Raw genomic sequence first — 19857 nt, forward strand, 5'->3', positions numbered from 1 at the left:
TGCTGTAAGTTTGAGTTGATAATATAAATTTTAAATACAGTTGAGGGACATTTTCTTTAGAAAGAAATCTATGATTGAAATTACACTGCTTAATTTGTCAATTTCCCTTCCAATGTGACACAGACTTGTTACAAGACCTACCGAAAACGCGCATGGTTCAGGAAGTGGTCCATCTTTCTGCATGATGCTTCACGACACACTAATTAGAAACCATCTTAACCAAGAACCTTACAATATCTGTCCAACCTTTGTGCATAGAAAGAAGAAAGTGTTCTTCTTCACAAGATGAAGGGTCAAGGGTATACAAAGAACCAGCAGTTCCTTAAATTATCAATAGGCCTTTCAATCTTCATTCGATGCTCCTTTATAAAAAAAAAAATTAAAAAATAAAAAATTGGCGTTTCTTGTAAAGTTTTTTTCACCTTACATTTCTTAGACAGTTTGCAAAGCTTTGACTAGATTTCCCCCATCTCTACAACATTTTGATACGGATCATAGACAATACAAGCAACTTCAAAACAAAAAAAGTTTAGAACTACTAGCTTCAGAAAAACCTCATAATCTTAGAAGAGAAATGTGTCCAACTGTACAAGTTGAGTCTACAGAGAATTATTACATAGATTTCTGGAAAAGCATTTTCAACTGCATGTTTGCAACCCCTGTATGATGTTTTTCTAGATATATTCATCTACTCTACAATGTCTTGTCCAAGTGAATTTTCAAGCCAAAGCATGAATATCAACAAGGCTACGGCTGAAAAGAGCTTGACCAAAAACTTATGCCCTACTTAAAGAAAATTTTCCGCCCTTTTGATCCCATGGAAATAAGGTTTCATTGAAGTCTCAGAATTACAATCCAAGGATCATTAGGATCATTAATGTGTAATTAGAGCTGTTGAAGATAGATCCAAAAAGTTGGGAGAACAACTAGAATAGGGATATTATAAATATAAACAGTTTGGAAGTTATTAGTCCTCTTCATGTTCGGTCAACTATAAGACCCATTCATCCAAAATGTTCAAAGGCAGATTCAGATAATCTCAGGTTACAAATCTGAAATTTTATAGTCGTCACTGAGACAATGCAAAGTAAATTTAAATACTCCACGTCCAAGCATGTGAAAATATGCTCAGTTCAGTTTATCGGAAAATATGAGAAGACAGCAAAAACCTCGAATTAAACCTTTTTTTTTTCCTTCATTTCATTTCCTATTATGAGTAAAATAATGTCCTACAACCAAATGAATTACAAATCAAAGGCTAAGAAAACTAACTGTACACAATAATGACGGAAAATGCGGAACAAGGAATTATGCTTAGAATTAATAATGTACAGACTCCCCACGGTAAAAGAGGCAGGCAGCTCTGAATGATGAACCACAAAGGTTTGACCAGAATGGCTCTGTCTTCTTCAGCAAAACCATGCAAAATTTCACTGGTCCCACATGGCCTGGAATATAGCAGGTCTGTGCTTCAACCAGTGAACCATCTCTCTATCCAGTGGAGTATTATTAATTACAGCGTCTAACATTGGGCTACCAAAAAATTTAGGACTACTTTTGAATGACCAAATCTGGTCTTTGGGCCAAGGTCTCTGGGGATGCTTCTCCTGGATAAAAAAAAAAAAAAAAAAAAGCAGCATATGTTTAATCACCAGCAGCAAAGACTACAGAAAGCATTTTGTACAGAGAGCACTCAATCTCCAAAGAATTAAACAGATTACATGCTAAAAAGCCCAGTAGCACGCAATGGCCTGGCAGGTAACAATTAGTATTACCATGAAACATACAGTACCACAAACTAAATACCATGATTGTCAAAGAACTAGACAGGTAGTATTTTCCTACATTTTATTTACAGCTGTAATGGTAACAAAAAGAGAAAATAAACATGAAATGCTTAAACAAGATTTAATCCAGAAACACTCATAACAGTCGGTTTCTTTTTTACTACCAAATTTGGCCACAACCAACTAAACAATACGGAGTAGTTTATAACCACCCAGTAACTACCATGTTTCAGAACTCAATTAATTCCAATTACATAGTTGGAATTACTACTGTGTGACTAAAAGATTACAGTTTTGAATGGGGAGGAATTAGGCTTGTATAAATAAATATAAAGTAAAACTAACTACAAAACCATATTTGAAACAAATGTGCGTGAAGAAAACTAAGTTGGAATTACTACTGTGTGACTAAAAGATTACAGTTTTGAATGGGGAGGAATTAGGCTTGTATAAATAAATATAAAACTAACTACAAAACCATATTTGAAACAAATGTGCGTGAAGAAAACTAAGTTGGAATTACTACTGTGTGACTAAAAGATTACAGTTTTGAATGGGGAGGAATTAGGCTTGTATAAATAAATATAAAGTAAAACTAACTACAAAACCATATTTGAAACAAATGTGCGTGAAGAAAACTAACCATTCTTGCCAACATAGATCTGACCGTCTTTGGACCATAAACACGTTGCCGTGAAGGCTTGTGAGCCTTGGCATAAAAGGAACTGATGTCTGGCAATGACAAGCTACCCTTGCTGGCTCTAGCCAGGGTACAATCAGGCTCCCCATCACTCTGATTATGCCAAAATATCAGTTGCCCTAAACAATAATTTTGACCATATATCTTCCGATACTCCTGCAATCCTGCTCCCAATTTGTCAGCACACTTGGGACCTAAGTCAAGTGGACTAATATAGACAGGTGGTGAAGTAATAGTTTTATAATCCTGCACACACAAAAATAACTTCAATTTTAAACTAAAACTAAAAATGATAGGAAGAGTAAGCATTTAGACTATATTACGGAGCAAATAGACATTAACAGTAGAGGAACATACCAGTACTCTGAAGAAGTACTTGGTATAAGCATAAATGTGGATCAAGTCAGCAGCAGCATCATGCCGACATTTGTATGTACAGGGAAGATTTCGAACCTCGTCTCTCAACCTTCAAAATGAGATAAAGTAACAACGTAAAGATGGCAAGTTCCAGTAGGACAAATTACACACAAATTCGGAGTGCCAGCACTTACCACAACAGAGATTTTTGCACCGCTTTCTGAATATCTTTAGAACTCAAAGGATCACGGGCACGAACTTTGGACTTGAGATCATTCAAGGAAGATTCTTCCACATGAGGGGTCATGCACTGAAGAAGCTCCTCAACAAATGAATCCTCTCCTTTCCAGAGGAATGAAACAACTGCTTCAGGACTGAGCTTCTCAAGAGGAGGTGGAGCTTTCATTGGATCACCAAATATACATCTCATAACATACCTTACCTGTAATGCAACTCAATGATTAACATCATTTTCAAACAGGAAACAAAATTTACTTGCAAAATACAGCTATTTAATGAGATCTGAATGTACAGAGCAAAAGAGTGTAGTTACATAGAGAAGAGTGTAGTTGCATAGAAAAGAGTGTAATACACAATCCACTTCACATTACAGAGTGTAGTCACATAGAATCAAATGTTCTATAGAATGCAGTGCCATGCAGCTTATCATAAAAATGTATTGGCTCAGTGTGGTACTTGTTAGCAGTGATACTAACCACAAAAGTTAACATTTGCCAATTGCCATTACTCTTTTAGGACAATATTTTAAATGCAAAGCCTTCTTCCTTCATTAAAATCTAGAATAATATAACTGGAAAATACAGAGCAAAATGGGAAGCACAATCACCTTATCAAGAGTGACTGCAAGATTCTGAAGCCTCTGGTTGTATACACCCTCAGCCTGAGTCATAAAGAGACGTAGGAAAGGAAATAAATGTTATTTAAACTAGTCTTAATTTGATAATAAATTACTGGAAGAGAAACAAAGAGCACACCTGAACCTCTGCGTCACTCCTCTCAACTTCAAGACATATCTCCGAAAAATATTTTCTTTTTTCTTCCAAATTATGCTTTAGAATTGCCTCAGGAAGTTTTGTTCTTTCAAAATTAATAAATCTCACCTACACCAAAGCACAAGTGTCAGAAAAAAATAAAGAATAAAAGAAGGTAGAATGTGAAAAACATCAACAACATGGAGGAAGCAAGGCACATACAAGGCGAGCCGCATAAGCAACTAGCCAATCTGGCAAGCCTCCAAGCAAACAACTTCCTAAACCCGCTCTTCCCAAGTCATTATAGTCCTCTTCAGAAACGGAGTTTAATTCACAGGCTTCTAGCATCAAATAATGACAATCAAGAATCCCATGCCATTCCTTCAGTACCTGAGAGGACAGAAAATACTCCAGTCAACAGCTAAAATGGGCAGGTAAAATAAATTACAATAAAAAACAGGACTACTACAATTATTACAACAACTCTAGGGTTTCATATAGATAAGAACAGAGGAAATATGGTAAGCATGCTGAGACTTCTTGAATTTTGCCCTAAGCAGCATGGATACAAAAGAAACTAATACCATACTATAATACGTGTATGTGTATGTGTGTGTGTGTGTGTGTGGCACAACATTGTGAAATATAACCAGATACTTTAGAATTAATTTGATCTGTGTTTGAACTACACTAGAAAATATTGATATAAATACAAATATTCATAATACAAGGATTTACTGTGACACTCTACCCTTAAAACAAAGAAACGGTGAATAATCATGTTATCTTTAACACTCTCCCTCAAGCTAGAACATATAAATTATATACAATAAGTTCAGGATCTTTTGATGACTTAGTGAAGACATCTTCCAAATGATCCTTTGAATTTATGAAGTTAGTGGCAATATGCACAACAACCTATATCAATGTGTTTAATCCTTTGATTCAACAGTAGATTTGAGGCAATATGCACAACAACCTAATTATTGTAAGGGAGTGGCATTCTATTGGTTGATTATAACACAGAAAATTTATTTCTTTTAATGTATCCTAGCCATGTCTTGTCCTACAGTTCTAGAAATGTGTTTGTCCTTATGTCAGACTGTCAGTGTGTTGTAGTATCTACACTTCCTAGACTAATAATTTATCTGTTGTAAAATCTCACTCACAAATCATAATGATGTGAAAACAAATAAAAGGACAGCAGAATGCAGCCAGAAGTATCCAATTGTGTCAAATGAGTACCCAACACCAATAAGGGAGTCTATTTTGACATCTGTGCTTTTTAAAATTATAGTTCTATCTTTTATCAGCACTTAAAAGTTAAAGATTTGTCAAACCTTTTGGAAAGCCCCTTCACCAGTCAGATTTAGATAGCTCCCGCGGCAAACTTGGCTTCCACATAAACAGACTGATGCTTCATATTCCTCCTTGCTCTGCAGTGTGATGAAACAGGTATTCATTAGACAAAAATATAAAGCAGAAATATTTTCCTTTGACAATGCAGAAACTTGACGAGCAGCCGGACAAACCTCTGTAACCGAATTGTAATCAAATGTGATCTCCTCGCCATGCTGAATTTTACGAACACTATAAATACCAATTTGATAATGACCACCTACAGCAGTAACTCTGAAAATACAAATGGAAAAGATAATGACTAATCACAAATCCATTCAAATAAGTTTAAAGAAATAGTTAACTATAAATATATTATAATCATCTGCCTCTAAATAATATTCCAAAGACACACTCTAATTGAAGATTAAATGTGTAAATTTTTCAGTTGATTCCGGACTCACTGTTTAATTCGACACCTGGGTTTCATATGGCAATACAGCATACAAGAACCGGGAAGGGTGGGGCATGGGAATTTTGACTGGGACCGATGGAGAGAGGAATTAAAAGGAAGGTGGACCCACACTTGGCAAAAACATAAATGCCTCACAATGGATATAATGTGTACAACGAAAACTATCATGATTGCAGTAGGTAATGGGTGCACATAAATTTTTTTAAGCATATGAATTTCCTAAAATATACAATTATGCACTGAAAAAGCTAAAAACTGTATGAAAATAAACAAAACAATCATCTAGTTCTTAACAAGTCAGCAAACATATTGGAAACAACTGTAGAAGACAAATGAACTTACTTTGCTTCACAATTAGGTCGGCATGAATGACATATTCGACTGGCATAGTTAGCCTTATGCATAGCATCAACAACAACTAAGTCATAACCATCAGCATCACCCTGTCATGTAAATGAAGATTAGGCTAGTCCACAAAGTTGATAGATTGGTAAACAAGAGAAAGTTAAAACAACAAAAATTCTGAATCATCATGCACCTTTGGCCTCTCAAGGTATATGTTATAAAATTCTGGTGCTGGATCTTTGCTGTTTTTTTGCAGAGATCGTATCCCATCTTGTTTCTCAAACCACTTCCACACAGGATACACCTGTTAAAAGTAAAAACTACGTAAATATAAGAGAAATAAAAATTCCCAGCCATTGTATTAAGACTAGGTTTCTAAACAACATAGCGCACACCAAGTGAAGAAGATAAAAACTTCATATATATATATATATATATATATATATATATATATATATATATATATATATATATATATATATATATATAAACAAATGATTAAAAAATTGTCATAAAGCAAAGAAGAATAAAGATTAAGACCTCAATTTTAAAGCCAAACATCACAAAATAAATCATCTAATACTGCATGTGTATTTTCAAATGTGCAGCAATCAATCATAAATAGTTTGATGATGATGGCAAATATGGAATAACCATATTTTCTACTCTCACCATTAGATACATTAGTGTAGATACACATAGATATAGATAGCCATACCTCTCCAAGAAACTCCACAACAAAATCATCTTCACCAAAGCCTTCTTCCTTATTGCAAACAACACCAAGTCCCTGCGTGATCCAGATCAATAGACAGTTATAGGCAGCTCAAAGAAGGAAACAAAGTGAACTTAGTAGTGAAATGAAGTCACCTTGAACGAGAGTCGGTGTAAGCTAACCTTTGAGTTTTAGTGCTTCATAAATGCATAAACGAAAGGATGTATATATGTATGTATGCATGCATGCATGTATAAATTCATAAAGAGCATATACCTTTCTATAAGCTACATATTTGTCATCAGGACGTCTGTCTATGGCTTTTAGGATCCCTTGACACATACTGATCATTCTTGTGTCACAGTGCTCCACTGCACTCTTTTCAATCTCTTGGACAACAGGCTGCAAAGGGTAGCTCATTGGAGTGCTTCCAGTTCCAGTAAAATGCCTAACTTGCATATTCAATGTCCGAAGGAGTGTGTCTTCTATAAACACATGCTTCTCTTGTAGAGACCATTCTAATTCATCTGGCATAGAATCAAGTAAAAGATTGTGTGTATAGGGATCAATTCCATAAACCTCTTGCTCAACAACCTCATGTTCAAGCATTTTTCTGGGTTTGTAACCCTTGACTTCAGGAAGTTCCATATCAGACTCCTCAGTGCCATTCTTTTGTGCAGTTAACTTCTCGGCATAGTCATCTGGTAATGAAACCCGCATCTTCCTTTTCACATCATCCTCATCAGCTACAATGACATATTGATCAATGACATCATATTTCCTAGTAACAGGAGGAACCAGACTTGCTTTTGTCATGCGAGCTCCCCATTCACGCTCATCAGTAATGAAATCCAACTCATCATTAGGTGTTAAGTATCCATTTCCTTTTGACTCCCTGGTTCGACTCTCTAAATGAACTTCTTGGTCACTATCAGTATTGGAGGATGAAGTATCCCCATCACTATTGCCATCTTCAGAAGATCTATCAAGGTCATCAGATGTGTCACTCTCTGAGTCCATAGATTTTTTATTCAACTTTGATAAACGCCTTCTGATTTCTCTATCAGAAGCACACTGTCCATTATCCAAACCACCATGCATGTCATCACTTCTATACTTTCTGTCATTCACTAATCTATTCTTCTTGTACTTGGAGGAACTAGAACAGAATGCGGAGGGTAAACCATTTCCCCATAACTTCAAAAGTGCATCTCTGTCATTCACATATTTAGAACTCTCCTCCAACCGTGTTGCAAGCTGAATAAATAATGAGATAACATGATTCATATCATTAGCATCACCGCGATTCTTTGCCCTGTAATCAATATGCATATAATAAATTATTAAATAAATAATTGGAAAAAATCACACTTCAATGACCCAAGCAATATGTGATGAATGAACAAATCCATGAACAGAAGCACCCAGCCACATCATATAATATTATAAATTTTCATGAAAATGTGAGGACCCAAAAGAACTAAGCTGTATGCAAAGTCTCCAACCAATCATTGATGAAGGAAGACAGAGTATTTAAAGTGTATTCTAGAAGGAGAAAAAGGGGTGTAAGGGAAAGAGAGAATTTGTATAAGAGTGAGGAACTAATTACACTGGTTATAATGCTGTAGCCTGTAGGTGGGTAATTAGTAGAGTATAAATAAACAAGGAAAATTGAAAAGGAGGCCATTGGAGAATTGTAATGGAACTGCTGTAGGTTGTAAGGGGAACTTATCCCTTGGAAGAGTGAATCCATTCTCCGAATATCATAATGGAATTGATTCGCTCCTAGCACAATTCTATTATTTTCCATACTCTCTTTCAAAAACAGGCTGCTTCTAACATGTGCATAAGTAGCCCAAATTGTGCACCATGCACAAGTTGCTCATATTATTATAACGAATACGAATTTTACAAAATCCACCGTTGGATTGAAAGTTTATATCATATAGATCGTCCATAATTTTTTTTAAAGAAATCGAAAATCATTTGATATGTTATTGTGACCCATCAAAATTAACGGTTTATGAATTTTAATTGAATACTGTTAATCTTGATGAGTCTCAATAACATATCAATTAATTTTTAATTTTTTTTTTAAAAAATTTATGGATGATCTATATGATATAAACTTTCAATTCAACGATAGATTTTATAAAATTCGTATTCGTTATAATAATATTCGAAACTTGTGCACCATGAAAGACTTAGTGAAGTCTTCCATGTTAGCCAAAGCCTCAAAAACATATCATCTTTTGTATTTTTGTTGTGAGCCCACATAAGTTAAGAAATATACACACTCCATCCCTATTTATAAGCACCAATTTGGGTGTGGGGGGATTGTCCCAAAATATAAGCATTCTTTGAAAAAATGTATCTAAAATTAATACTACTAATTTGTCTTGCACGATGAAAAGTCAATACTGAATGCATTTATAAACAAAGGGAAATTTAGTAATAGTCATACACAAAATGAACACATTAATTACAGCATCAACTTTTCTTATTACATGTCAAAGGGACAGGGGATTATATGACAAAAACCTCATTCATATGAAGGAAAAGGAGAAAACAGAGAGCATAAACTTACTTCATTGCATCACGGCACATTCTCCGTATGTCCTCCTTCACAGAGCTCAACCCATGTCCATTGTAATAACCTCTTTTCATTTTAGCCTCAATTTCTGCAACCTATAAGCAAATAAAACATAAGAAATCATAAATAACAAAAAAACAATTGAGTCATAGTTACTTTAAAAGAATTTATTGCAGAAATTATTCATGTACCTTGGGGACAAAAAAGTCACAAGCATTTGCCTTCATAATTTCCCTCAGTCTTGAAGCAAGAAATTCCTCCATCCTTTTGTAACCACTTTCAGATTTCTTAATTGACCATCGTCTTGTACGAGCATCTCTAGAGAGAATAGAAGAGGACTTTCTAGCATCATATAATTTTGAACGCTTGTATAAGTTTTGACGGAATAATTGCTTCGCTGTGTCTCTCTTGTCCACACTATCAAAATAAACCTTCAGCTCACCAAAATCATCCCTAATACCTAAACTACTGGCCTTAGAACCAGACAGAGAATGATCACTAATCTGCTTGAGGCTTCTGATTTTATGTGGCTCGTCTGCAATTTTAGTTATGCGTGAATTTCGACTCTTGATCCATTTCAAATTGGTAAATTTAGGAGTCAGCTCCTCAAACTGATTGCACCCTCTAATGTCTAGTGTAGATAAACCAGAAAATGAAAGAAGAATTTTCTCTAGCATGTCAGCAGTAATGTTGGTGCAACCCATTAGAATCATAGATTTGATCTTGTCTTTCTTGTAAGTATTCTGCAAGCAAATAATCAGATTAAAGATCAGAAAAACAATGAAACTTTCCTGACAAAGTTAAATGAAAAATTTATACCAAACCTACCACAATGTTCCACATTATGGAATCTGTGCAAGAATGACCAAGGGATGACAAGTTGACATTTCTCGAGACTTCTTTGTAAAAGTTTATAGACGCTTTCCAATGCTTGCATGTCATGGACGCAAAGACGAGGGACTTCAAATCAGACCTTAAGAAGTGGAAGACTCGTGCCAACATTCGACCATCCAATAAGCCCCACCTTCCCTCCTTGGAAACAGTAATGCCACTTTCTTCGGTAGAGAAAGTAACATCACCAGACAGAGCCTCAAGAGTGGATTCGTCGTTCTCAATAATAAAGCTGTCATCTACAAAATCACTCTCTTCTTCAATATCATCAAGCAGCACTCTGGCTCTTTTGGAAGCATGTGTGTCACCTTCTGAAATAAGTATGGCCCAACACAAGTCGATATTTCAAGTAATTGAAAGTATGATAATATAAATAAATTTCAAGAATGCAGATATTTATTTTATACTTTCAAAGAGCAAAATAGAAATCAGTGTGCACAACAGAGTTTCGAAGACGAACATGAACGAAAAATTAGATAGATAGAATAAGAGAAGGGGCAGAGAGAAGCACTGAACATAAGTGTACAATCTGCAATAACCAGAACCTAGAAGCTGCAAAAACCAGAATCAGAACAAAGATGTAGGCAAAGATGCTAAAAAAAAGCATGCGAGAAGTTGAGAATCCTGAATATAAAAGCTTGTTGGATGCTTTAAGCAAGTAGCAATCATTGAGGAACTGAGAAGATAAGCTCAAGGGAGAGACATGCATCTGAAATTGCTCGTTGAGTTAGATTGTTTTCCAGTAAACGGGTTTTGTGAACTAGGCTGTCAAGCAAAAGAAAGGCTCAATAGGAGCTAGGATCGCTGAAACTCGCCCGTCCCACCAATTTAACGCTTAAGATCACTGATCGGACACAATTCGAAGGTTCCCGATTCTGAATCCAAATTGCTCAAGGGATTGAAAATGATGAAACTTGTGATTTTGACTACACTGGTTTAGAAGCCATATGATATAATCATAGCATTTAAAGCAACATACATAATTACCCCAGCATATGAAAAATCTTTACTGGGATTCTCAATACAGCATATTGACATGGATAATGATGCAATATAGAGCACCAATTGATTCTCCACATCATTTTGTCAATCACAGTTAAAACTTAATACAGACCACTAAATAGATGTCACTTATCAAAATAGAACTAGTGAGAACTAGAACCAGATAGATTGCAAGAGTTTGAATCACAGAAGGGAATACCCTTTTGGTAAAGATATACATACAGAAAGGAAAAACAGAGGAGAACACGTCTAAACAATGTACCTATAAATTATTCAAATGTGAAAGAAACAAAAACTACTCAGGGTAAAAGAAGACAATGCACATATCACATATTCGTAGATGGTTGAAACAAACACAGGGATAGCAGTAAATTTTAAAAAATAAACTGTTACCTGATTTCCAATATATTTGTTTCTCAATTTCCTTCTTTGGCTGTCTTGCATTGATCCAAGGATCTAAAACCTCGTTTATTACTGCGGCAAATTCCCGGCTCTTGTATGATTTAATTACCAATTCATGTAGTTTCCCACGAGTATAACCAACAAACTGGGGGTATAAGCTGTTAAACATAGTTGACTTTGAATGAGGTTCACCAAATGAAACACCTGGAGATTGCACTGATCGATGTCCAGAAAATTCACCAGACACTGAACTGCTTTCTTGGTGGCTCTTGAGATTAACATCATAAGTTTCTGTGGAAGAAGTAACAGGAACCCAGAGTTTATCGCATTTCCTGAATACACTGCTGTACTTCTTTATAATTCCCTGGTCTACTAAAGACTGTAGATCTGAAAACGACGAAGGCCCTCTTTCGCGCCCAGAACCATCAAGATAATACCAGTCACCCAAATGCAACTGCAAGTCATTGACGTCACAGAGATGGTCTTGAGAAATATTAACGAATTCTACACTCCTGCAAGAGCCTTGAGAACCTTGATCACTAACAATTTTTGACTGGGAATCCTCTTCAGCTGATGATTTCTTGCTATCACTGGTTGAAGAGAAAGGTCGAGCTGACCATGAACGATATCTATCCTTGCCTTGGGTCTTGTGATGTGACTCAGAAACCAATGATCCCTGGTCCTTGACCACACATGAATTTATCCTGACCACTGAGTGAACATTTCCTTTCACTCCTCTAACAGAACCAAACTTACTTTGAATTGCTCTGCTTACAGCACCACTGCAATCAACCAACTCATCTGTACAAAAAGCCCAAAGAGGAATGTCAAGCTTCCTGTTGTGAGATGGATAATACAAATCGTCTTTGCTAGACCACCGAGGATCTTCACATCCAGACTTGGGCATTTGACATAATGGAAACCCATCATTTAGGACCTGTTTCTTTTTACAATATCTATCTTGGGAATCATCGTTCCTCTTCCAGTCACCACCTTTGCATGACCATCGAGCAGAAAACCAGTCATCAGGAACACCAGGGGTAAAGCCATTATCCTTGTCAGAGGGCATAATTAACTGGGACTCAGGCTGACTTGAAGCAAAATCAATTTTAGAATCATGGTCCATGCTCGGACAAGTATCAGGCCCAGGGAAACCTGCACAAAAAGAGATGAGAATACTTGTCATGGAGCACATACCTCTAATTGTCATTTTCCTATTGAACTTTCTTCAGATGAGAAGCAAACATCAATGAAGGAACTAGTTTTGGGAACATAACAAGACCAATGAAATCACAATTTTATTTTATCATTAGTTTACATCAAAATGCATTATTTTAAATATAAGTGAAAACATGTTACTTTATGCACCTGATCTACATGTAGCATAAAAATGTCGAAACGTTTATGCCACCACCATATTACTTGTAAATCTGAAGCAGAATACTAAATCACATAAGATGACAGAGTGAGCATAATTCAAATTATTTGTTCAACTGAAATAAATAGCAAATTTATGCAAGCATTACAAAAGGATAATGGAGTTAAAACAAATTATTTGCACATTACCATATATAATATAAATGACTAAGTGCTATATAGAACATTTAAAACAGTTGCCACAACAGATATCCACATGCATTCGTTTGAAAATATTCTACCTACAAATTACAGTGTGCATCTTATTGGATGCATATAGACAAGTTTTAATTTATTTATTTTTCCCTCAATGTCAGAAGAGAGGGCGAGTCAAAATAGTGTGAAACCATCTCAGAAACTAGTCAAACTATAAGAAGACACCTTCTGATAATCAAACCAAGACATCAGTAAAGGATTACACGACAACAAACATCAATATTTGGCGTGTACCAATAAACAAGACCAAAAAGGAAGGACTAATTAAAAAACAACAATGAAGTCTTTACTCACTAAGTGGGCCAAAACAATTAAAAAACAATATTAAAATAAAAAACATTCTTTTGAATATCATACCATTTAATGCTTCCAATCAAAGCTAAAAGTATAGCTTGTTAATCACCACATGACAGCATTAGATAAAGAAATATCAATCCTAATTCCTAAATGTCATCAATCCTAATTCCTAAATGAACCATTGGGCTGTCCAGCAATTACATACCTTTGTAGTCTCCCAAATCGTCCCACTCTGCATATTCAAAATTCATTTGCAAAGCTCCTACAAGACAATTAAAAAAAATGGAAAAATAAAATATCTCAGTAAATAAGGAAAAATGAACAGATTGGATATAAAAATATATTTTTTCTTTAGTAAAAGAAATCCATACAAATTTTGGTAAAAAAAAGAAGAAGAAATCCACACAAATATCGTTAACAGAAGAAAACACCTGTTATTGCCTCAAGCTCCCTTCCAGGAATGACATCATAACCTTCTAAAAGAACACCAACCCTTTCATCAAAGTGGCTGTCCTCCAACAGCTCAGATGCAAGCACACTTTCATCAAGGCATAACTTTGACTGCAGGGAAGGGGATTGCCTTTCCTGATAATTCTCAGGTCCAGTTTGAAGAATATCACCAGTATCTGACAAAAGATTACCAGGAGCTTCTGGAGGGTTTACAAACTGGGTTATGGTGTCTGACACAATCAATGGAAAACTCTGAGCTGCCAATGGTGATGCCGCATTCTCAACAGTTAACCACCTGTCACTATCTATGTGCTTAATAAAATGATCCGGCTGTAGTACACCATCATCAACAAGAACCTTGATGTCAGACAATTTAGAAGGACCCTGTTCTACACCATAATAATCAAGATAAAACCATTTTCCTATTGATGAATCAGAAACCACTGGAACATGTGGAGGAGTATCACATATGTCCATATCTTCTTCCATATCTTCTACCAAAAAAGGCTGCTCCTCAGGAGGTAGCTGCAAGCAAGGAGAATCTTTGCAGTTTACAGCTGGGCTGCAGGACTTTTGTTCCTTTTCAGGTTCATTGCAGCCACCTTTATCTACAGACCCATTGGCATCATGTACGTTTCTTTCACCTTGAGATTCTATACCCGAAAGATTTGGCTCCTTTTGAATATTCTTGTTTTCAGGATTTTTACAGCTATATTGTGAGTTATGTTTTTCACTTGATACGGGTTTATTACTCGTTTCTCGATCAATATTTTCTCTTGTTCGATCAAGTGGGGATTGCTCTATCAAGTTTGGAGTCCGATCCCTACAACCACGTTGCCGACCTCGATTTTGTGGGGACCGCTCAGCATGAGTAGGACTTCTTAATTTATGATCACGGTGACGGCTTCTATCCCAATTCCTATCACATGGGGATCTTTCACGACCATACGGATATTTCTCACGGCTATATGGAGATCTATCACGGCCATAGGGTGACTTCTCATGGCTATATGGAGATCTTTCACGACCATGCGGATATTTCTCACGGCTATATGGAGATGATCTATCACGGCCATAGGGTGACTTCTCATGGCTATATGGAGATATTTCACGACCATGCGAATATTTCTCACGGCTATATGGAGATCTATCACGACCATAGGGTGACTTCTCATGGCTATATGGAGATATTTCACGACCATGCGAATATTTCTCACGGCTATATGGAGATCTATCACGGCCATAGGGTGACTTCTCATGGCTATATGGAGATCTGTCATGGCCATAGGGTGACTTCTCATGGCTATATGGAGATCTGTCACGGCCATAGGGTGACTTCTCACGGCTATATGGAGATCTGTCACGGCCATTCTCACGGCTATATGGAGATCTGTCACGGCCATGAGGTGACTTCTCACGGCTATATAGAGATCTGTCACAGCCATAGGGTGACCGACGGGGAGGAGCGTGATCTTTATTATCATAATATCTAGCTCGATTGTGTGGGGATCGTTCAGAATGACCAGGACTGCATCCATGTTTATCATAAGCCAATCTGGTAGGCAAAGATTCATGATACCTAGAAGAATATTTGTCGACAGATAACTTTGAAGAACTATTTCTGTAAGATCTCTCCACAGAAAGACGAGAATAGTGCTCTGAAGAAACACAGTGCTCTGAATAAACATGGCGTGAGCCATCATCAGATACCCTTCGACTTTTGAAACCAGTATAATCTCCATACTGCTTCCGCTCCCAACCATCTGAATCATTGACATGCCTCTTCAAACGACTTCCAGAAGAGTAATCCCTTGCATGTATCCTACCATTGTCTTCATATTTGTCCTCATCCACAATCTTTGAACTGATCCTTACATTTCTTTCTTGTCCACTCTCCCACCTGGGTGCACTTTTCATATGTTGACTCCCACTTCTATTAAAATCCTTCTTCCTAAAATAATCATTACTTGCATACCTACCAGAAGGCGACATGCATTCCACGTCACGTTCAGTTTTCCACCCTTTGTCCCTATATGACTCGTACCTGTTGATTCTACCGTACCCATAATCATCCTTCCCCGTGTCTCCCCTGTGCCACCTATCTGGAATGAATTCTCCTTTCTCAACATCACCCTTTATACCACCTCTCCATGACCCATAAGCCCCTTTCTCACCTTCTCCTTTCCAGCTCTTCTCATAAACTATCTCCTCTTTTCTCCAATTGTCAACCTCTCCCTTCTCCACCTGCACTTTTTTCCACCTCTCACTGACAATATCCTCATTTTCAATGTCATTACTCCGCGGTGGTGGTGGTGGTGGTGGCGGCGGAGGCAGCTTCTCAGACACAAACTCTCCATTCTCCAGTTCACTCCCCGGCCACTTCAAAGTCCCCAATTCACCCTCTTCCACTTCTTCCTTCTGCCCACCACATATTTCGCCACTCTCAACACCATTGCTGCTCACTCTATCTGACACCAATTCTCCTTTCACAGTTACAGCCTTCTTTGTCCCAGCCACTACTTTCTTCTTCACTTTTTTCACCACCTTCTTTATAACCTTCCTCACCTTCTTCTTTTCAGGAGCTTTAACCACCTCGGAACTAAAACCATTCTCACTCTTCCCTTCACAACCCGCTTCCTCCCCAGCATTCGGCAACTTCTCAATAACATGTTGCTGTTGTTGTTGCTGCTGCTGCTGCTGCAAAGGCATGCACGCCACGCCTCCATCACCCATTGGAATCTTCGACTCCAGAATGATGAAACCTTGAAAAAAACCCTAATTCTCCCGTTCTCCAGGACTCTCAATGCTCATGCTGCACACAATTCTCCTCTCCTCAATCCCAAAGCTCAAATTCAAAACCCTAAATTCAATAAAAAATCACAACAACAAAAAAACAAGTTAATTAAATCACAATTAAAACGAATGTAGGGTTTTGTAACCTCCAACACATTCGCAAACGTGTGGAAAATACATAAACCGCGAATTTTTATTTTCAATAAAAAAAAAACGCAAAACGGAAGAAGAAGAAAGAGAAGAAAATTACCGAGAAAATGAATGAGAAAAAGAAAATTAGGGATCGGAGAGAAAATCGTTAGACGGTGGTAATCGGAGAAAAATTGAACGAAGACAGATCGAGAAAACTATGGCTCTCAATTTGAGACTCTGTTTTGACGAATCAAAAAATCTTTTGTATGTGATGTGAAGTTTCTTCTCTCTCTCTGTATATATATCTTCGTGTTTTTTCTCTCCCGCTTTGCAACTTCGCTTGTGGGCTTCACAGAATGAACGAAACTTTTTATTCATTGGCATTAGCATCAGTTTTTTTTTTTTTTTCTTAGGGTGTTCAACTAGTATTTAATTGATATATCCTAAAAAAAATATTTCTCATTTTGGAAATCATGTCAAGTAAGGTATTTTTGACATTCAAAGTGAGTCCAACACAAGGTTTGGATCAACTATGGACTAATCTTTGTTACCAAAGAGTTAGGGTTTTTTCTTGGTTTTTAGTCTCACATTGCGGGTATATTAGAGTTCGAACTGGTATTCTATTAAAATATTGAAATTGAGATGATTTACGTGAAATTCAGTTAACAGTTGTTTGAACTTGACCAATAATTGGATGTGAAGTTTGATTTATGTTGTTTTCTATTTTTTGATTAAAATAATTACATTGTGTTTTAGTTAGTTATGTTGTTAAGTCTTGTTGTTTGATGGTTACCTTCAATTAGATTTTATTAATTGTTTCAATTATCGATTGGTTATGGAACTAGTTCGATCTCTATTGTGATAACTGATATGTGTTTTTTGGGAGGTATTTTTATCAACGGAAATGCTCGTTGAATAATTGTTTTGTGATGTGGATACACTTAAATTTGTTCACCAGTGCCGCCAACAAATGAGTTTGAGGGGCATCCAAATTTTGTTGCATTGAATGCTTCTTTCTGTGCTTAAAAGAGTTACGGTACACAGGTATGTGCAAAATATCATGTTATGAGGCTCAAACTCATAACTGAATCTGAATCATTTTAAAAATTAAAATAACAAGATGCAGTTAAATGGTTATCAACCATCCCATTTTCAATTGATTGGACATCGACCAATATTATATTTTCAGATCACGTTGTTATTTGATTTTTATCCACTCTTCAAATCGCATATGGAAGTCAAGTGAAACCTATTGAACCATACGTTTAGAAAGGAATTTTCCACAGGTGGATATCCTCGTACTCCTCGTCGGTGTAAGCTTGGTTCCTCCTCTCAACAACTGAACAATGCTCCTCATTGCAGAACCCAAAAATATGTCAAATGTCCTTCAAGGATTTCAACAAAGTTGAATTACAAAGAGTTTTGTGTTTACAGAGATTGATTCTAAAATAAGCAGATACCCAAAGTGAAATACGTAATTTACACTTAGAAAAAATATGAATATATAGATCTAATGATTAGGCAGGGCAACAGAACTTGTACCCGCAGGTCCCCACCCCGTTTTGACTGGGTTTAGGTTCGAGTTTGGGTTTTCCCCGATTTCAAAACATGGGGGCGAGGTGGATAATGGGGATATTGGTACCCACCCCGAATCCATCCACGAACACATCCCGTTTATAAAAAATTATTATATTACCCCTGCTTATTTATAATGTCTCGTATCGTATAACCTCGCCTTCTCACCTCCCACTTCACGTCTTTCCCACTTCCCACCTCCAACTAATTCTCTTTTTCACTTCCAACAATTTCACTTCTCAAAAAGCAGTAATGATTCCTTCTCTCTCACTTCCATTCCAAACGTTTCAAGTTTTACATGTTTTATATTTCAACGTTTCATTTTCTTATGTATATTACCCCTTCACGGCTTCAAATCCTTTATCTCCTTCAACAGAAAGTCCAGAACGAATTATCTACTTGTGTTAGGATTTTCAATGAACAATGGTTCTTATATATCTACTTGTTTTTTTTTAGCAATTTCAGCGAACAATCATGTAAAACATTCTTGGTTATGTGGTTGTTTTGATGGTATTTTGGAATATTAGTTTGTACTGGTACTATTTTATGGTTTTGATAATTTTGATCTGATATTTTGGAATATTGATGGTGGCTCTGCAAGTGCACAGAATCGCAACCAAGTAATAAAGTGATAAGTTATCGTTCTCCACAGGGATTGTGCCAAAATTACTAGTTTCGTTCAGGAATTTGAAAAGTAAAAGTATTTTGCATTCACTTTGTTTGTTTGAAAGAGTTGTGCATATAAATAAATTGCAGGAAAGTAAAGGACAAATAATAAAAAGGGGGTGTGTGTGTCCACACGTGGTGGTTAATTGTTTTCGAATCCCTCTTTTACTCCTGCTTGGTAGTTAGTTGTTAATTTCCCCTATTCCCCTCTATTAGGATTAGTCTTTATAAAATAGGTTCAGGAGCACTCTTTGCCTATTTTTATTAAAATATTAGAAGAGCCTAGTATAGGTTGCCTTTACGTTGTTTATAATTATCCTCGTCTTAGTCGGTTCCACTTCTTTGTAGTTACTTATACTTAGGTATCGTTACCCTTAAGACTCAATGGTTTCGCAAGTTGTCATGTGTGCCTACACTAGTCCTCACCCTAACTCATGTAGAATTGATTGTTCTTATTATTAGCTTTAATCCTACACTAAAACCACATATACTGAATTTAATGGTCTCCTTAAGAGATTTAAATGTACATCCTTCATTCGGAACAATTAGCTTCATTTCCTATGTGATATCCACTAATTTTCCTTAGAGTTTATTCTAATGTGATCAATATTAAAATAACGAATAAAAACTGGACAATAAAAGAGTTTATGTAAGAACAATTGAATTTAACACCAAATTATACAATATCAAGCATTCGTAAGGGAGTTCATCTACT

At 36.4% G+C, this 19857-nt stretch overlaps 1 protein-coding gene across 1 annotated transcript; it reads right to left on the reverse strand.

The window, feature by feature from the left end:
• Positions 1-1170: 1170 nt before the first annotated feature.
• Positions 1171-17357, reverse strand: LOC123924754 (histone-lysine N-methyltransferase ATXR3-like). The gene is made up of 20 exons (XM_045977723.1): positions 17020-17357; positions 13958-16836; positions 13732-13788; positions 11589-12752; positions 10131-10504; positions 9494-10045; positions 9297-9397; positions 6986-8024; positions 6713-6784; positions 6188-6298; positions 5992-6092; positions 5369-5468; positions 5177-5272; positions 4059-4226; positions 3840-3965; positions 3692-3745; positions 3039-3286; positions 2845-2953; positions 2431-2733; positions 1171-1607 (listed from the first exon to the last, which is right to left on the reverse strand). Exons 2-20 carry the CDS (start codon positions 16707-16709, stop codon positions 1431-1433), a joined length of 7704 nt encoding a protein of 2567 aa, XP_045833679.1. The 5' UTR covers positions 16710-16836; positions 17020-17357; the 3' UTR covers positions 1171-1430.
• Between the last annotated feature and the right edge of the window lie 2500 nt (positions 17358-19857).

The sequence above is a fragment of the Trifolium pratense genome, linkage group LG4, assembly GCF_020283565.1.
Source record: "Trifolium pratense cultivar HEN17-A07 linkage group LG4, ARS_RC_1.1, whole genome shotgun sequence".
Lineage (NCBI taxonomy): Eukaryota > Viridiplantae > Streptophyta > Magnoliopsida > Fabales > Fabaceae > Trifolium > Trifolium pratense.

Excerpts from the sequence above, each read along its gene's own strand:
- LOC123924754 (XM_045977723.1), bottom strand. The coding sequence starts at position 16,709 with ATGGGTGATGGAGGCGTGGCGTGCATGCCTTTGCAGCAGCAGCAGCAG. Across the intron at positions 9,398-9,493 it reads GTGACTTTTTTGTCCCCAAG|GTTGCAGAAATTGAGGCTAA; the intron begins GTACATGAATAA and ends ATTTGCTTATAG. Across the intron at positions 8,025-9,296 it reads ATGTGCCGTGATGCAATGAA|GGCAAAGAATCGCGGTGATG; the intron begins GTAAGTTTATGC and ends TATTGATTACAG.